The following is a 15,825-nucleotide window of genomic DNA, read 5'->3' as shown; positions in this document are numbered from 1 at the left end:
AAGAAGTGATAAATAAAATAGAGATTATAAGTAGGTGGATAATACCCAATTGTACCGAGGTCTTTTGTGATTAAAACTCAACACATGTGAGGTGGCTAAGTTGAGACAGTATTGGTACCGTTGGTTCATAGACCTCGTTTTGTCGCTATTTAACACATCTACAATTCCATATTTTCCACATGATGACTACATCATTCTTTTACATTTCACTATGTTCTGGTCTATAACTTGACAAAACATACACAGAAAAGGCACCGATCAAACTTGTCATGTTTCGTCAAGCTTCACGCTTCTTGGGTCGAGCTTCTTGGCTGCGGCCACGACCTTTCTGTACAGAGGTCCCAGCCACCACTCCATCAACCGATCCAGCATTTGTGGAGGCATGGAAGAAAGTGATGCCAAACATGGATCCACCCAGGACTCCATCAACTTACATGGAGCCTCGGCCTCCCGTCCCTTCTTCCCTCCCTCCCAAAATGAAAGTCAATTTCGTCCTCCCTTATTCTTCTGAGCTCTCTGGCAAAGAGGTATGAGCCCTAGATATCATATATTTTCGGTTAGTGATTCGTTTTTCTTATATTTTGTATGTGTTAGCAAGTTTTTGTCGAAAAACTTCAATTTATTCTGGTGCGGATAGCATGCAGGAGATCGATACGTTTTGTATGTGGACTGATTTTGTTGATTTTTTTTAGATGGTTCAAATCTTGGTGTTACTTGGAATTACAATGAATATGTATAAAATTTGTGGAGGAAAGCTGGCGGAAAGCTTAGTATGTAAATTGTTAAATAAGTTTTGGTTTGAGTTTTCGTTCTACGAAGTATTGTTTGTTTCCTGACTGCTTATGATCTCTCTCTTTTTTCACTCGTCGATAAACTGCATTGTGCCCTTTAAAAGTACATCAGTTTCATTGTTTCGTGTCATTAGAAATTTGCATTCATGATCTATTCAAGGGTTGATACTCTTTCATTATTACATTTGGGTTATTGATATCCTTTGAAGTAGAAATTATTGAAGCTTCTTGTGAATCATATAGCGTTCCAAACAAAGATTGGAATTCGGATATGCGTGGAGCATTTCCCTTTTTATATATGCATGCCATGTTGGTGATAACATTGAGTTACTTACCATTGCATTTTGTGTATTGATCTAAAATCCATTTTAAGAATGTTTAGGTATGTGATTTAGGTGGACATGGTCATAATACCAGCTACAACTGGACAGATGGGTGTGTTGCCTGGCCATGTTGCAACCATTGCGGAGCTAAAGCCTGGAGTTTTATCAGTGCACGATGGGAGTGACGTGAAGAAATATTTTATCAGCAGTGGCTTTGCTTTTATTCATGCAAATTCCGTTGCTGATATAGTTGCCGTGGAAGCTGTGCCGATTGACCAAATTGATGCGAGTTTGGTCCAGAAGGGGCTTGCAGATTTTACTCAGAAGCTCAGTTCAGCCACAACCGATCTGGAGAAAGCCGAAGCGCAGATAGGTGTCGACGTCCATAGTGCTCTTAACTCTGCTATAACTGGCTAATGAATTACTATGGTTCCACACACAATCAATTTTTTGTTATTTCTCTCTTCATTGCAATGAGCACTCTGCTCATCTTGACAAATTATCGCCAGTGAGTTTTGAATGAAATAAAGCATTATTACATAATCCTTTTTTTTTTCTTTTCTTGTTTCTCAAAGTTGCGATCACCTTCTTGGAGGTTGTGATTGTAACAACTCATAACTGGTTCACTGCCCTTTTTTTTGGCTTAGAGGATATAACAACTATATGTCACTCATGGCCCTATAAAGAGATCATGAACTCTTGTAGAGCGCTTGCTCATCCATCTTTTTCTCAACAAAATACCATCTGATTCTGACCAAAAACAAAAAACCATTTGATAAAAATGATATGATAATTACCAAACCGAAGTTTGAGACTACGCCATTGCTACATTCGAATTGTTATTAAAAAATTCGACGAGCTTATGAAAATCCGAAGGCATCTTAACCTAAACATCCACTGAAACTACGAAAAGAAAACTAGGCCGAGTTGTCCTTGCATGGCCCAGCAAACTGAATCATTAGAATCCCGAAAAGTCTCCTTTACCCTCCGTGTGCATTGACCATACTATCCCTTCCCTCACGAGAATATGCTATTAAACCTCGCTAGGGTTTTAGAAGATTGAGGCGAAGTGAGGAGTGAGAGTCAGAAACCCTCTCTAAGGTGGCCGCCCTCTCTCAACTGTCCAAATCCCAAAAGGGTTTGCTTCCCAGCCGAAATCAAACTCAAAGGTATGTGCTTTCCTACTCTATCTATCCTCTTTAGCGTTGTTCATGTCGAACTTTATCGTATTGTGTTGAACAGCGAACTGAACTGAACTGAACCTTACTGTTGTCATTGGTCTGTTGGAATGTTCTGAACCTCTTTATCATATGTACGTGATGTTTTGTCATTTCTGAGGGTTTAGGTCGAAGTGTTTGTAGGTTAGTTTAACTGGGTTTGGGACCAATGGAATCGTTGTGGGTTTTAATTAGAAAGGGTCTTATGTTGTGTCAGCTTCATGTGTTCGTGTTATTTTGGGTTATTAGGAGTTGTGATTAACTGATTATAATGTAGTAGAAGCAGATAGGGTTGTTTTGATAATTGATTGTTTTGCGATTTTTAAAACCAGGGATGTTGATGATGGGAATAAACCAATTACATAATACCCCTGTTATTGGTAAAGTTTCATTAGTCTCGGAAAAATGTTGTGTGGTTGAATATACGAGAAGTGATTCGATAGTGGGTTTTATCAGCTATTTTTGTTTTGATTCTCCTGTTGTACTTTGCAGGAAATGTCTTCAGACGATGAAAAATCCCCAGTCAAGGCCATGTCAGTGAAGGATAGTGAGAAGAAGAAGAAGAAGAGTAGGGAGAAAGACGTTGATGTGGACAAAGACTACATGATCAAGCCCCAGAGCTCGACTCCCTCCCTGGACACCTCTCAGTGGCCTATTCTTCTCAAGAACTATGACCGCCTCAATGTTCGGACTGGACATTACACACCTCTTCCCTCGGGATTCTCCCCCCTGAAGCGGCCTCTTGCAGAGTATATCAGATATGGTGTTCTTAATCTGGACAAGCCCGCAAACCCCTCTTCCCATGAGGTTGTTGCTTGGATTAAACGCATCCTTCGTGTTGAGAAGACTGGTCATAGTGGTACCCTTGATCCTAAGGTTACTGGTAATCTTATTGTCTGTATTGACCGAGCAACACGGCTTGTCAAGTCTCAGCAAGGTGCTGGAAAAGAGTATGTCTGCGTTGCACGCTTGCATTCAGCTGTGCCTGATGTTGCCAAGGTTGCTCGGGCCCTTGAATCCCTCACTGGTGCTGTGTTTCAGAGGCCACCCTTGATATCTGCAGTCAAGAGGCAGCTTAGGATTAGGACCATCTATGAAAGCAAGCTTCTTGAGTTTGACGCTGAAAAGCATCTGGTTGTTTTCTGGATTTCATGTGAGGCAGGTACTTATGTGCGAACACTGTGCGTGCATTTGGGCCTGCTTCTTGGTGTGGGAGGGCATATGCAAGAGCTTAGGAGGGTTAGGTCTGGGACTATGGGTGAGAAAGAGAACATGGTTACCATGCATGATGTCATGGATGCTCAATGGGCCTATGATACTAATAGGGATGAGAGTTATTTGAGGAGGGTTATCATGCCGCTTGAGGTGCTTCTGACCAGTCATAAGAGATTAGTTGTCAAGGACTCAGCAGTGAATGCCATTTGCTATGGTGCCAAGTTGATGATTCCTGGGCTGCTGAGGTTTGAGAATGAAATTGAGGTAGGAGAGGAAGTTGTGCTTATGACTACTAAAGGGGAAGCGATTGCTTTGGGAATTGCTGAGATGACCACTGCCGTGATGGCAACTTGTGATCATGGTGTGGTGGCAAAGATTAAGAGGGTGGTGATGGATAGGGATACTTATCCTAGGAAGTGGGGATTGGGACCGAGGGCATCCATGAAGAAGAAATTGATTGCAGAAGGGAAATTGGATAAGCATGGGAAGCCTACTGAGAATACCCCTCCAGAATGGAGCCGGAATGTGGTTTTACCGACAGGTGGAGATTCTGTTATTGCAAGTGCTGCTGCGGGGTCTGCTGCTGCACCAGCTGTTGCCACTGAGCCGACTTCTGTTTCGGAGAAGAAAGAGAAGAAAAAGCGCAAACAAGAGGAAATCACTGATAGTCCTATTCCAGTTCCTGCAAAGAAAATCAAAGGTGAAGAAGTAGCTGAGCTTGAAGTTGAGAAGACAGAAAAGAAAAAGAAGAAGAAAAAGGATAAAGACAATGGTGTTGTGGATTCTTCAGATGGGGAGAAGTCAGTGAAGGCGAAGAAGGACAAAGTTAAAGAAGCTGGTTCACCTGCAACTGAAAAGTCCGAAAAGAAGAAAAAGAAGAAAAACAAAGAGGCTGACGCTGCCACTGATAACGGCAAGGGTGATGGTGAGGCTGATAAGAGTGAGAAAAAGAAAAAGAAGAAGAGAAAGGATAAATCGGATGCTGACGAAGAATAGATGGAGGGTCTAGTAGTAGTGTCTTTAGTGTATGCCTCTCTTTCTTTCATCTACAATGAGAATTTTTCCATCTAACTTTTGGATTTTCGTATCTTATATATTGTAAGTTATTTATCAGTTTAGCCTTGTATTCTTCTGTTTTTCTTCATAAGCGAGTATTTTAATTGAGTTATTTTACATTATCCTCGGCTCCATTTCAATATATATTGATACACTGGCTGATAATGTTTGTGCATCAGGGTATTAACTAACAAGTGATTCTGTTTGAGTATTGATTTGAGACCATGATTGTAGAGCAAATGTGATCCCTTGTATAACTCGAGTCTCCCCTTGCTCTAGGCTTTGACGCTGTGATTGACAGACTCACCAGCCAGTGCAAACTCGAGTCGACTAGCGAGAGGGACGTTAACGCTGATAATTGACTTGTGGTTCGTTAGTGTTTCACCCAGGGCAGTTTCCGAATGCAGAACAATTGTCTCAAGTTCGATCAATCAGTCAATTGCTTGAGAAGTTTTATCCGCCCCTCAGTAACAGCATTAGGAAGCTCTTTTACAGAATTGTCCTGATGCCAGACCTGTAGCCATTCACAACATTCTCGTACCAAGGTTGATGACGAACTTTATGCATTCATGAGGAATATGAAGCACTTGCCCGCATGACATTCAAGCATGCAGATAATTCTGATTTATAAGTATTTTTGACTAATTGATTCAGGTGGTGAAGTATCGGAAAGCATTAGGTCCAAGAGTGCAGTGAGTGACAGGCGTCCTTGCTAAAATAATCAATGACATTTATACAGATGACATAATTAGATTATGATTACTTGGGCAAATGTAGCAGAGGGACATTAACAAGAGATATAGCAGTTGCTCATGCTCGGTAAATGCAGCCTGATAAGAATGAAGAACAATGCATCCCGAGATTTTATACAAACTCTCAAAAGGAAATGAACTAGTATTTTCATATTCTTCCATGACCACGTTCAATTCATCTTATCACAAGCCATGACTGGTAGAAGTGATTGCGTATAGCCGTATATCTTGCGTCTTTGCAGCTAAGACAGCTGCTGAACAATTAGTGTCCTCCATTGTCAGCTACAAGCCTACAACCACCGTAGGCAAGTCAGTATTTCAGTCTACAGGTGCGTGTAAATATTTTCCTCTCCAAGGGGCATGTCATAATTTTGAATGCTGTCTCCAAGGGCATCCACCTTCAAAAGCCTCCTCTAATACGTCTTCCACTCGTGTTGCTACTATAATCTGATATGAAACAATACGAAAAGTTAGATTGTGCCCACAATCACTCCTCCTGTAGAGAAAAGGCCATCAACTTGAACTACAACTTACAACACAACATCAAACAAGCTGAAAGAATGTGAAACTAAAACATGTGGTCAAAATTCCATCTTATGTCATACAATCAACTATAAACTTGAGAAGCGTTTGATAACATTAAACCAGAATTACCTCAAGACTGGCCAGCACTGCTGATGGTACCTCAGTTAAGTCTTTCAGATTTCTCTCAGGAAGAATGATTCTTTTAATACCACAACGGTGTGCTGCCAACACCTGCAGAATTGCAAGGCATACGTGCAGAGACAGGTAAAAAGTTACATATGCATAATCCTATAAGAAGAAATGGTCATGGGGGTGGGTAAGCATACCTTATCCTTGATACCACCAACAGGTAGTACGAGACCCCTCAATGTCATTTCTCCTGTCATTGCTGTATCTGCCCTTACTCTTTTCTGACTGAATAGTGAAACAAGTGCAGTCACCAGTGTCACACCAGCAGAAGGCCCATCCTTAGGTACAGCGCCAGCAGGAAAATGTATATGAACATCCCGACCCTGCAGAAGATTTGTTTCCTCTGATACTGCCAACTTTAGATCAGTTGCCCTGGCTCTTACCTGGAGATTAAATAAGAAAAATTTATGGGTCCCTCTTCTTTTATCAAAGCATGATTATATAGCCAAAAAAAAACTTTAATAAGGTTAGAGCTGAAGATAATGAGGTGAGAACTTGAACAATCAATTGAGAAAATTGACATCCATTCCTATACAAATACCGTATTTAAGTTCTCAGCTAGCCAAATCGGTTGACGAGAAAGATTGCAATAAGTAATTTATACAGATACATGAATATACGTGCACATGAGAGCCTAAAAATAAGTGCTCATGAAGTGACCACCCAAGATTAAGTGACCGTGAAGGCATGAAGTGAGCCAAAAAGTGTCCTAAAAAAAGAAAAAGAAAAGGTTGACTAATAGCTTGTGACTGTACAGATTAATAGCTTTTCTTAAGCTGTTACTAGCAGCCAAAAGTTTAATCCAGTGTAGGTGTTATTCCTGGAAATTACTACTATCTATACACAGGCCACACACACATGAGAATGATTCATGATCGATATCCTATTGCTTGGAGTAAACCCAGTGTTGCTTAATTTTTTTAGAAATTAGATGAAAACCCCAGCATGCATGGAAAATGAATAAGACCAAACACAAAAATACTATCTTCACAGCACCACCAGAAATGGTTGACTCATGAAAAAATAGGGCGGAGCTAGTACATCAAATAAATCAAGAAATCTTAAAATATATAATTTACCCAAGTCAGTGCTATCTGTGCTGATTCTTTTATAACATCTCCAAGCTGACCAGTGAGATGTAATTCACCCTTTCCTGCCATTGCTGTAGCCTCTACAAACTGAACCTCTCCACCAACAGAAGTCCAAACAAGCCCAACAGATACACCAGGAGTTGCAACACGTTCTGCAGCTTCCTTGTCATCAAACCTAGGAGGCTGCATTTTAAAACAACTGAAGACCTCAGAATCTCATAAGCTTGAAGCAAGTCATCTGCAAGAGTATAAATGAGAGCCTAAACGCATAGGGTACAAAAATTATTCCTAATTTCTTGACCACATCTCAAGAGGTGCTTCAAAGTTTAGACCGATAAAGTGGTACAAAAGGCAACCCAAATCCCAAATCCTTCTTTTCCATAGTGAGTTAAGAATCACTTTTAGAGCTACCAATCATGAATACCTGAAGTGCATTCTTAACTAAGAAGAAACCTAACAAACAAGAGGAAGCAAAATAAACACTGCACCATGGAGTTGGGTCATTCAGGGTTGTTAAATGGCACATTTCTTTGATTGTATCACACCCAAAGACGATTCCCAGCTACTCTACTTTCTCATTTTACACACAACAGATGTTTATTTCAACTGTAAATTAACCTGTCCTACTTTATAAGATGACAAGGATAATTACCCCTAACACTTTTTCCAGCATAACTTCATCCACAATCAGTGGCGAAGAAATCTTGAAAGTGCTTGATATCTCGTGATTAGTTGCACCCATTGGAATAACCTCCATTTCCACTTCTCCACCATCAGCAAGTCTGCTTTCCACTATCGGGGAAGCAAGAGAGTGCACATCTTTGCTCACTGAGACAGTTTGCTCATGCTCTGCAACTCTTACAGCTGCTGCACGAGCTAAAGCAGCCAAATTCCTCTCTAGATTCCGAACACCAGCCTCTCTGGTGTACCCCTGAATTACAAGTTTCACCATTTCCTGCCACAACAGAGGCATTTGTCATAATATAGACAGACTCCAGGTGTGACTGAAAACAATTTTTTTAAGCCATGGCAGCTTGAATGTGTCTAAAAATCTACTTGAGAATAACATGATTATTGAATGCATGGTTACCTCGGGGATTTGAAGATACTCGGTGTTTAACCCATGCTGATCAAGAACTCGTGGAATTAAATGGTGCATGGCTATCTTCAGCTTTTCTTCGGGTGTATACCCAGGCAACTCAATAACTTCCATCCTGTCCAAGAGTGGAGGTGGAATGGGCTGCATCCTATTTGCAGTTGCCACAAAAATCACCTTTGAAAGGTCAAACGGAACATTCAAATAGCTAAGGCCTTGAATCAAGGAACCACTTGAACCAATTCACATTTAAAAGATACAGACCCCTATTGGTTCTAGCAGAATGATATTTATCAGTTATAAAGCTAAAGGTGTATTACATGCATATGAATAACAGACCTTATTTCACACCTTGCTCATGAATTTTTAAACTTACAAATGTAACAGCTCTACATGAAGAACCTGACTCTCCAACCCACGCAAGCAGAAGAGAATGGCATAGGATTTATTGGAAGTCTCTGTTGAAAATTTATCATAAATCTATCCTGATTCAAATTCAGAATTCGAGTCATCATGTCACAGGTGATATTGATATATTTGTAAATTTTCTTTCTTTATTTAGAAGATCATTTTGTCCAAGACTTAACTTTAGCTTAAAGCCTCAAAGGTCAAACTTGGGATTCATAAATCAAAAACACATTTCATATTTCTTCAAACTTAGCCTATAGTAAGAATATTGCTAGCGATTAGGATACTGATCATTGAAAGTTTTGTTTTGCTCAGGATCAAGAACCTCCAATAAAGCTGAAGCTGGATCACCACGCACATCAGAACCGGTCTTGTCAATTTCATCAAGCAGCATGACAGGATTGCAGACAGCTACTCTCTGAATACAAAATAATTAAGAAATATTAATTACTGATTAATTCTATAATTATCTGTCTTGTATGGAAAGTAATTTAGATAATCATTAGCTGCTACAAGCATCCAATAACTTTCATCAGGTACATGAATGATGGTGAAAAGAATAGGATACCTTCAACCCATCAATGAGTCTCCCCGGCATGCTTCCAATGTATGTCCTCCTATGTCCTCGAATATCAGCCTCATCCTTGACACCACCAAGGGATATGCGTATAAACTTTCTGCCCAGGGCAGAAGCAATAGATGATGCCAAAGATGTTTTCCCAACACCTGGTGGGCCAACGAAGCACAGCACAGGGCCTCTGGCATCTGGTTTAAGCTGCAAAGAAAAATAACCAGCATATAAGCATCAAACTCTATAAGATACAAGACATAAGAACATTAGAGATACACAAATGGGCACCTTACGGACGGCCAAATATTCAATGATGCGCTGCTTGACCTTTTCTAAACCATAGTGATCATTGTCAAGACGTTCTTTTGCAGCCCTTAAATCTAATTCAAATTCTTCAGTAGACTTCTCCCAAGGAAGATCAGCAAGTAGCTCCAGGTAAACACGTGAACTATTATATCCAGGTTGCTGGGGTTGCATCTTTTTAAGCCTCCTGAAAACATGAAGAGAATAAAGTAAATAAATGACATTGAAGTTGCAACTGAACTTTAGAAATTCAAGCAAATTGTCTACTTGACAAAACAATGAAGGCAAGTGGGATAAAAGCATTGAACCTTCACATATTCAGAAATTTGACAATCATGACTCACAATTTGCTCATTTTGGAAATTTTTTACTAAAGTTCTCTCATCACAAGAGACAAGGAACAACTTGATGAGGGTACTGTTAACGTAGCTTTTGCAACCTACCAAATATCCCTTTCGGTGAAAGCCAAATCATAGGTAAAATAAAACACAGAGGTATGCTAGTTGTATCAGTTAAGTATCATTTTGACATTCAAATTTATCATAGTTTGGTATAAAGCATTCTGGTTATTACAATCAATCACTACCAGGACTAGAAAATGAATGATGTAAGCCGGTACATGTACTGGCAGCACACTGTATCAATCGTCAGTAACAAGCTTGAGTGAAATCGATAGAAGGGAACGTGACTATCTCTTGGGTCCCAACAAAAATATTCTCACACCAACATTGGCAACATGTAAACACAAGTTACGTAGAAAACTTATTATTCTCCAAAGACCTTTGCTTGGGGACCATAAACATATATTAGATAAAGCTCAAGCTAAATAAGAGTCAGGCCACAACAAATTTCTATTAGTACTAATAACCATAGCATGACAATCGATGTTAAATTATCTGGTGACCAGAACCACTTTAGGTGCCAGACCAAATGGCAGTAACCATTAAACCTTATCTTTAAGAAAATCATACCTTAACTCCCTTTGTGCATGCTTCCAGATATTTGAAGGCATTCCTGCACTTTGCATCTTTCTTTCCAGGGCAGCTACATCATCTTCATCATCATCATTGTCACCGAGCTCCTCCTTTATAGCTCTCATCTTGAATGTGTTCAGTATAGAAGGAAAAGTAGAATAATGATTAGCGTGTGTAGTACGTAATGGATATAAACAACAGTCTATTAGGAAGGCCCATTCCTTACTTTTTCAGGAACAAGCAGATGTGAGCTTTAAAATTGAGAACTTATGAGAGCAAACCTGTTGACGCAAAAGGAATTCTTTTTGTGATTTTGATAATTGACCCTCAACTTTCTGTGTAATCTTCTCTGCTACATGTATAGACTGTCACAATATCCCCAACATGAATCATTAGAAATTAATAGAAGTCTCGTGATAATGTGCTACAATCAAGGACAAATGAACCCACAATTACCTGCAAGTGCCTGTCAACTAACTCGGTAGCTTTTGAAAGTCTTACTTTTAGATCAACTGAATCTAACATAGACAGTTGCTCCTCAAAACTTATCTCAAAGCTAGCAACAAATATATCTGCTAATTTATGAACCGGGACTGTCTCTAGAAGTACTTTGGTTCTTCCACCAGTTTTTTGCTTCTGCGAGCACAAAAATATTTAAGATACTGATTTGAAAATATGAAACTGTATGTCTAGGGTCTGTAATTCATCTTTACCCACTTTTCGCTAGAGGACCTAATGCATAAATAACTTATGATTTTCTTCTAGATTTAATTCCAGTACCCTAAAAGAAGATAATACCTAAAAGTATTACCTGCTCAAGAACAGAAATAAGCTCGGTAGCAGTTGCTTTGAACTGGCGAGACAATGTGATGAATTCAGGATCTTGCTCCACTAGCTCCATTTCTTAAGATAAGAAATATGAAAGATATCAATACAATCAGCATGTACAAACAAATCAAACTATTAGTAAAAACAAGACAACGAGGCTGGTCAAACCATATGTAGTATATCAAGCAGCAAAAAAAATCTTCAGCCAAAAAATCAAGTGAAAGCTAACAGCTTACCAGATTTTGACATTTCAAGAGGAGATATCCGTGCAGTATAATATGTTCCTCTTGTACTAAGTTCCTGGACGCTGAATCTACATAAACCTTCAAGGACAACTACATATGTAACCCTCCCACTTGGCTTCTCAACTCCTCTTGAGAGATGTAGAGCGCGTGCAGCAACTCCCCTACGAGATTACATCCAACAATATCATGCAATTAGTCTACAACCAAAAAGGGGAAAACTTCCTAACAGAACATGTGAATATTGATCGACTTACAGGCAAAACAAAAGAATCAAATTAAAAAGAACGTAGTTAAAGTGCAGTTAAACTCATTGACATAATGTATAAACACCTTAATCATGTGCACCAAAAGTTAAGACTTTGAAAGTCGAGTATACCTGGTATGCCAATGAATATCCTGCTGATTCTTGCCATCCACTCTCTGACCTTCAGACGTGCCAGCTTGAACTTTCGAGCTGCGCTCCCCAGAATCACTTCCCATGCCTGAAATTATCATGTCCAACACGAAATTTCCTCTCATGACTAACTCAATCTATCACACATAGAGTCAACATACCATAATACAGAGAAACTAAGAAGAACCCACCTTGAGACAGCATCGGTCCAACTGCTGCTGCCTCGGCAGCGTCTCGGACCGGAAGAATGCCAATCAATCCCTTCTCTTCCCTCTGCCATAACTCCTGCTCCACCAGCTTCACACTGCACCAGTTTTAAAAATAAAAACTCAACCCATTTCCCCATGAGTATGATGAACAATGCATAAGAAAATTGAGTAATTTTAATCATCATGAACAAAACTACGGCTCAAAAATCAACCAGTGTGAGCGACTACTATTGATCCAATTGGCCGTGACTAACCGAATTTCCGAAAAGTTTGCGAATAGTTGGAGCTGAGTTCAGACTCTCCACTATGCGCAAATTTTATCGCACGAAAACAGACAGGTAAAGGAATCGAGAAGGGTTGAGCTGAATTAGAGACCTGCTGGGGGAAGTGCATCGAATTCGAATGATGGCGCCGGGCAAGAGGACCTTGTTCTTGAAGGGGAGGATACCGAGGCGACCGGGAAGCTCGACGGATTCCGCCATGCTGAAAAAAACTGAAGAGAGAGAGAGAGAAGCTGACTGTGATTTTAGAGAGAGAGAGAGAGAGATAGAGAGAGAGGTGGTGAATGCTATGTGTGTGGGTTTGGTTTTATTTGGAGTTTTGAGTAGACGAAGTTGGTTTTCCATCTTTTTTTTTTTAAACGGCGACGAGTGAGTTTCAGAGTTTGTTTTTTTTTTCTGGTGGGTATGAGAGGAAATATACTCGATTTTGTTGTCCGGCGATTTAGAAAATGGAATTTCTCTTGCGATCAATTTTTTTTAGCATAAATTCTTTCCATAGTACCTGATATATGATTATGGTAACTAATGTATAAAAATGGAAAATTGGTACATTTTCTCAAATATAAGCCATTTGAGTTAATTTTGACCATATTTTTAAACTTATTTCTATCATTTTAGGTTTATTTTACTTCATTTTTTTTCATAATTGCTTCAAACTGCCTCTAAATGATCACAAAAAATTTAATAACTCTTCCATTTAACATTTATTATGATTTACGTATATAATTTTGTAATGTAGTTATCAATCTAAAATTACTTTTAGTTATAAGTAATTTAAAAAATATTTATTGAATAAAAAAATTAAGACTACATAAATGTAATTTATTTTCCTTGCATAATATAATTAGGATGCAATAAGTCTATTACTAATTTTTTTTTATTTTTTTTATATGTGAAGTAGATGCTAAGTGGAGCATATGTATCAATTTAATTATCTCCAAAGATAGAAAATTATACGAAAAACATTTGAAGAAAAATGCAGATATGATGAGACTAGAACTGAAATAACGAAAATAACCCAAAAATGATTAAAATTAATAGAGGTACTAAATGACTTACAAATGAGAACTTCATGTACTAAATTATCCGTTTTTATATATCAGTTATCAAATTGTACAAATAGTCATACCAGAATTAACCTTTTTTTATATAGTTTTTTGGTAATGGATGAGAAACGTGTTGGATTGTCAATGTTTGCTTCTTTTTATTTTAATCGTTTCGGAACCAGCTCAGTTGAGAAACAATCATCGAGCTTGGTTCGTACATTTCTCTCTATTGTTTAATTATGGAATGGGCCAAGGGCTGCGTCTGTTTTATTAGGAGATTTAAAGTTCAAACCAACGAAAAATTATATATGCAGTACTAATCCAATTAAGTCCTCCTAAAAAGGTGTCTTTAAACCAGGATCCATCGACAACAATTCATGATATTATTATTACTATTGGATCATGACAGCTCAACTCTTTTGAATTTTGATATAGTATTCGAATGAGACCTAAAGCTTTCTTCATCCATAAGTCATAGGAGATTAGGAAGACCGGAGCAAGAACAACACAACATGCATGAAATTTCCTAGAGTTCTACTAGATACATAAACAACATGTATTGCATAGGAAATGAAAGACGTAAAATTTCACGCGATACCGGTTTTCGAGAGATAGTTAATCATAATATTGGGGTAACGATTGCAAAACCAAAACTTTTTATTTCATATTTATCAATATATAAATATGGTTAAATTAAGTTTACGCCGTTTGACCTTACATATAACATCATCAAGAAGAACCATGCCTGACAAGGGTGGGTTGATATGATTGATCAATCTACAGTATGTGTTATTTTTGGATACTATAATGACGTAAAAGAAAACTCTAGGATGAAATTATCATTATTACTCTCCTCGACATATTTTTAGTGTATGAAGTGAAATTTGTGCGTGGAGTCCTTTTGGAAAGATAGATAGAGTACAATCTGGTTGTGTTCTTCTAGGCTGCCTCTATGATATCGTTATTCTCTTTAGGAGAGTTTTGTATGACTATATATACCTTTGTGTTAATGTACTCACCGGCATTGACGATAACTCTCCCGTTGGGTGTGTACACGCAGGAGGTGGTAGGTTTGTTTGTCTACAACGGTCGTGGTTAGTAGTTGACTTTTAAGTCTGACTAGTCCTAGTGGAGTTAGGTTACTCTGGGTTTTAGCCAACTTTTACCTACATGCAATTAGGCGCGGATTTAGGTGGTTTGGGGCGAAACTCAAGTCCCTCTAAGAATTTGAGAAATAATTAACTAAATATATGACATATGTTCGTCTAGTTTTGTGTGTTTGGTTTTTAAGTTTTGTTAATATCAAGCTCACTCAAGATCAAATCCCAATAAATATAAATTTTTGTGTCTATTTTTCAATTTATTTCCAATCTTCTTTGACTTCTTCAACTTATAATTAATCAATTTTATTTTCATTATGCATTAATTTTGATTACGCTCTTTGATCAATTCCAAATTTCTCTTTGTAATCGACTAAACTTATGGTAATTATTAATGGATTGCTATTTTCACATTAATAAGGTATATATATAATACATTATAGTTAAATATTGTATGCGCTACAAATTTCTTTCACTTCGGTAGTTGAGGAAAAAAATTCAAGTCCCCACAAATTGTAAATTTTGAATCCGCCACTGCATGCAATATTTAATTTTCTTTCGGCGGTGTTTTGAGTTGTTTCCCATCCTCTAGTCAGTCATGTGTGTTGAAGTTATAGAACAGTCGTCATCTCAATGAAGGGAAAAGGTGGTTGACGATAGAGATGTTTGTTTTTCCTTACCGGAAATCAAATTTAGAAGAATAACGCACACCTGTCCTATACAAAAGGGATGGTACAAAACTGATATCTTTATAAAAAAAGAGTTTTTTTCACCAACAATTCCTCAACTCTGGTGTACCTACCAATGTGATACCTCAACTCTTAATCGTACCAATGTGATACCCAGACTCTAGTATTGCTATCATTGAAGTACTTCCGTCAGTTTTTTTCAACTTCTCCGTCATCTTAGTGACGTGGCAAGTACGTGAGGCCCACAAAGAGGGTTAAAAGACAAAATTAACCCCATCTGAGAGGAGCAATGTTTTTCCCGCCCTTTACCTTGAGAAAGACACCCAACAATTCCAATTTTGGCGCCAATTTTCCCTCCATACTCCTTAATTTGTGTCTCTTATCTAAACTAAAGAACTACGGCCAACTAGTCGACCACAATCTGATAAAACCTAGATCAATCTCATTTTCTATTTTTACCCTAGCACTTGTTAAACTAACATAATAAATATAGAAATTTATATGGAACATCTCATTTCCACA

At 38.4% G+C, this 15,825-nt stretch overlaps 3 protein-coding genes across 3 annotated transcripts; 2 read left to right on the top strand and 1 right to left on the bottom strand.

The window, feature by feature from the left end:
- Nucleotides 1-265: 265 nt before the first annotated feature.
- On the top strand, nucleotides 266-1,531 carry LOC126795240 (ATP synthase subunit delta', mitochondrial). Its single transcript, XM_050522083.1, has 2 exons — nucleotides 266-527; nucleotides 1,187-1,531. Exons 1-2 carry the CDS (start codon nucleotides 270-272, stop codon nucleotides 1,529-1,531), a joined length of 603 nt encoding a protein of 200 aa, XP_050378040.1. The 5' UTR covers nucleotides 266-269.
- Nucleotides 1,532-2,177: 646 nt separating this feature from the next.
- LOC126793731 (H/ACA ribonucleoprotein complex subunit 4) lies at nucleotides 2,178-4,659 on the top strand. Its single transcript, XM_050520341.1, has 2 exons — nucleotides 2,178-2,283; nucleotides 2,824-4,659. The coding sequence occupies exon 2, from the start codon at nucleotides 2,827-2,829 to the stop codon at nucleotides 4,540-4,542; it is 1,716 nt and encodes a 571-aa protein (XP_050376298.1). The 5' UTR covers nucleotides 2,178-2,283; nucleotides 2,824-2,826; the 3' UTR covers nucleotides 4,543-4,659.
- A 683-nt stretch (nucleotides 4,660-5,342) lies between these two features.
- LOC126794393 (lon protease homolog 2, peroxisomal) lies at nucleotides 5,343-12,790 on the bottom strand. The gene is made up of 17 exons (XM_050521102.1): nucleotides 12,563-12,790; nucleotides 12,170-12,282; nucleotides 11,961-12,066; nucleotides 11,576-11,745; nucleotides 11,323-11,414; nucleotides 10,968-11,147; nucleotides 10,793-10,876; nucleotides 10,509-10,636; nucleotides 9,523-9,724; nucleotides 9,232-9,438; nucleotides 8,951-9,081; nucleotides 8,250-8,463; nucleotides 7,812-8,114; nucleotides 7,148-7,342; nucleotides 6,206-6,451; nucleotides 6,009-6,110; nucleotides 5,343-5,801 (listed from the first exon to the last, which is right to left on the bottom strand). Exons 1-17 carry the CDS (start codon nucleotides 12,667-12,669, stop codon nucleotides 5,718-5,720), a joined length of 2,664 nt encoding a protein of 887 aa, XP_050377059.1. The 5' UTR covers nucleotides 12,670-12,790; the 3' UTR covers nucleotides 5,343-5,717.
- Nucleotides 12,791-15,825: the final 3,035 nt, after the last annotated feature.

This window comes from Argentina anserina, chromosome 5, assembly GCF_933775445.1.
Source record: "Argentina anserina chromosome 5, drPotAnse1.1, whole genome shotgun sequence".
Classification (NCBI taxonomy): Eukaryota; Viridiplantae; Streptophyta; class Magnoliopsida; order Rosales; family Rosaceae; genus Argentina; species Argentina anserina.
Note: the sequence above shows the minus strand (reverse complement) of the source record. Positions and strands in the feature narration are given on the sequence as shown.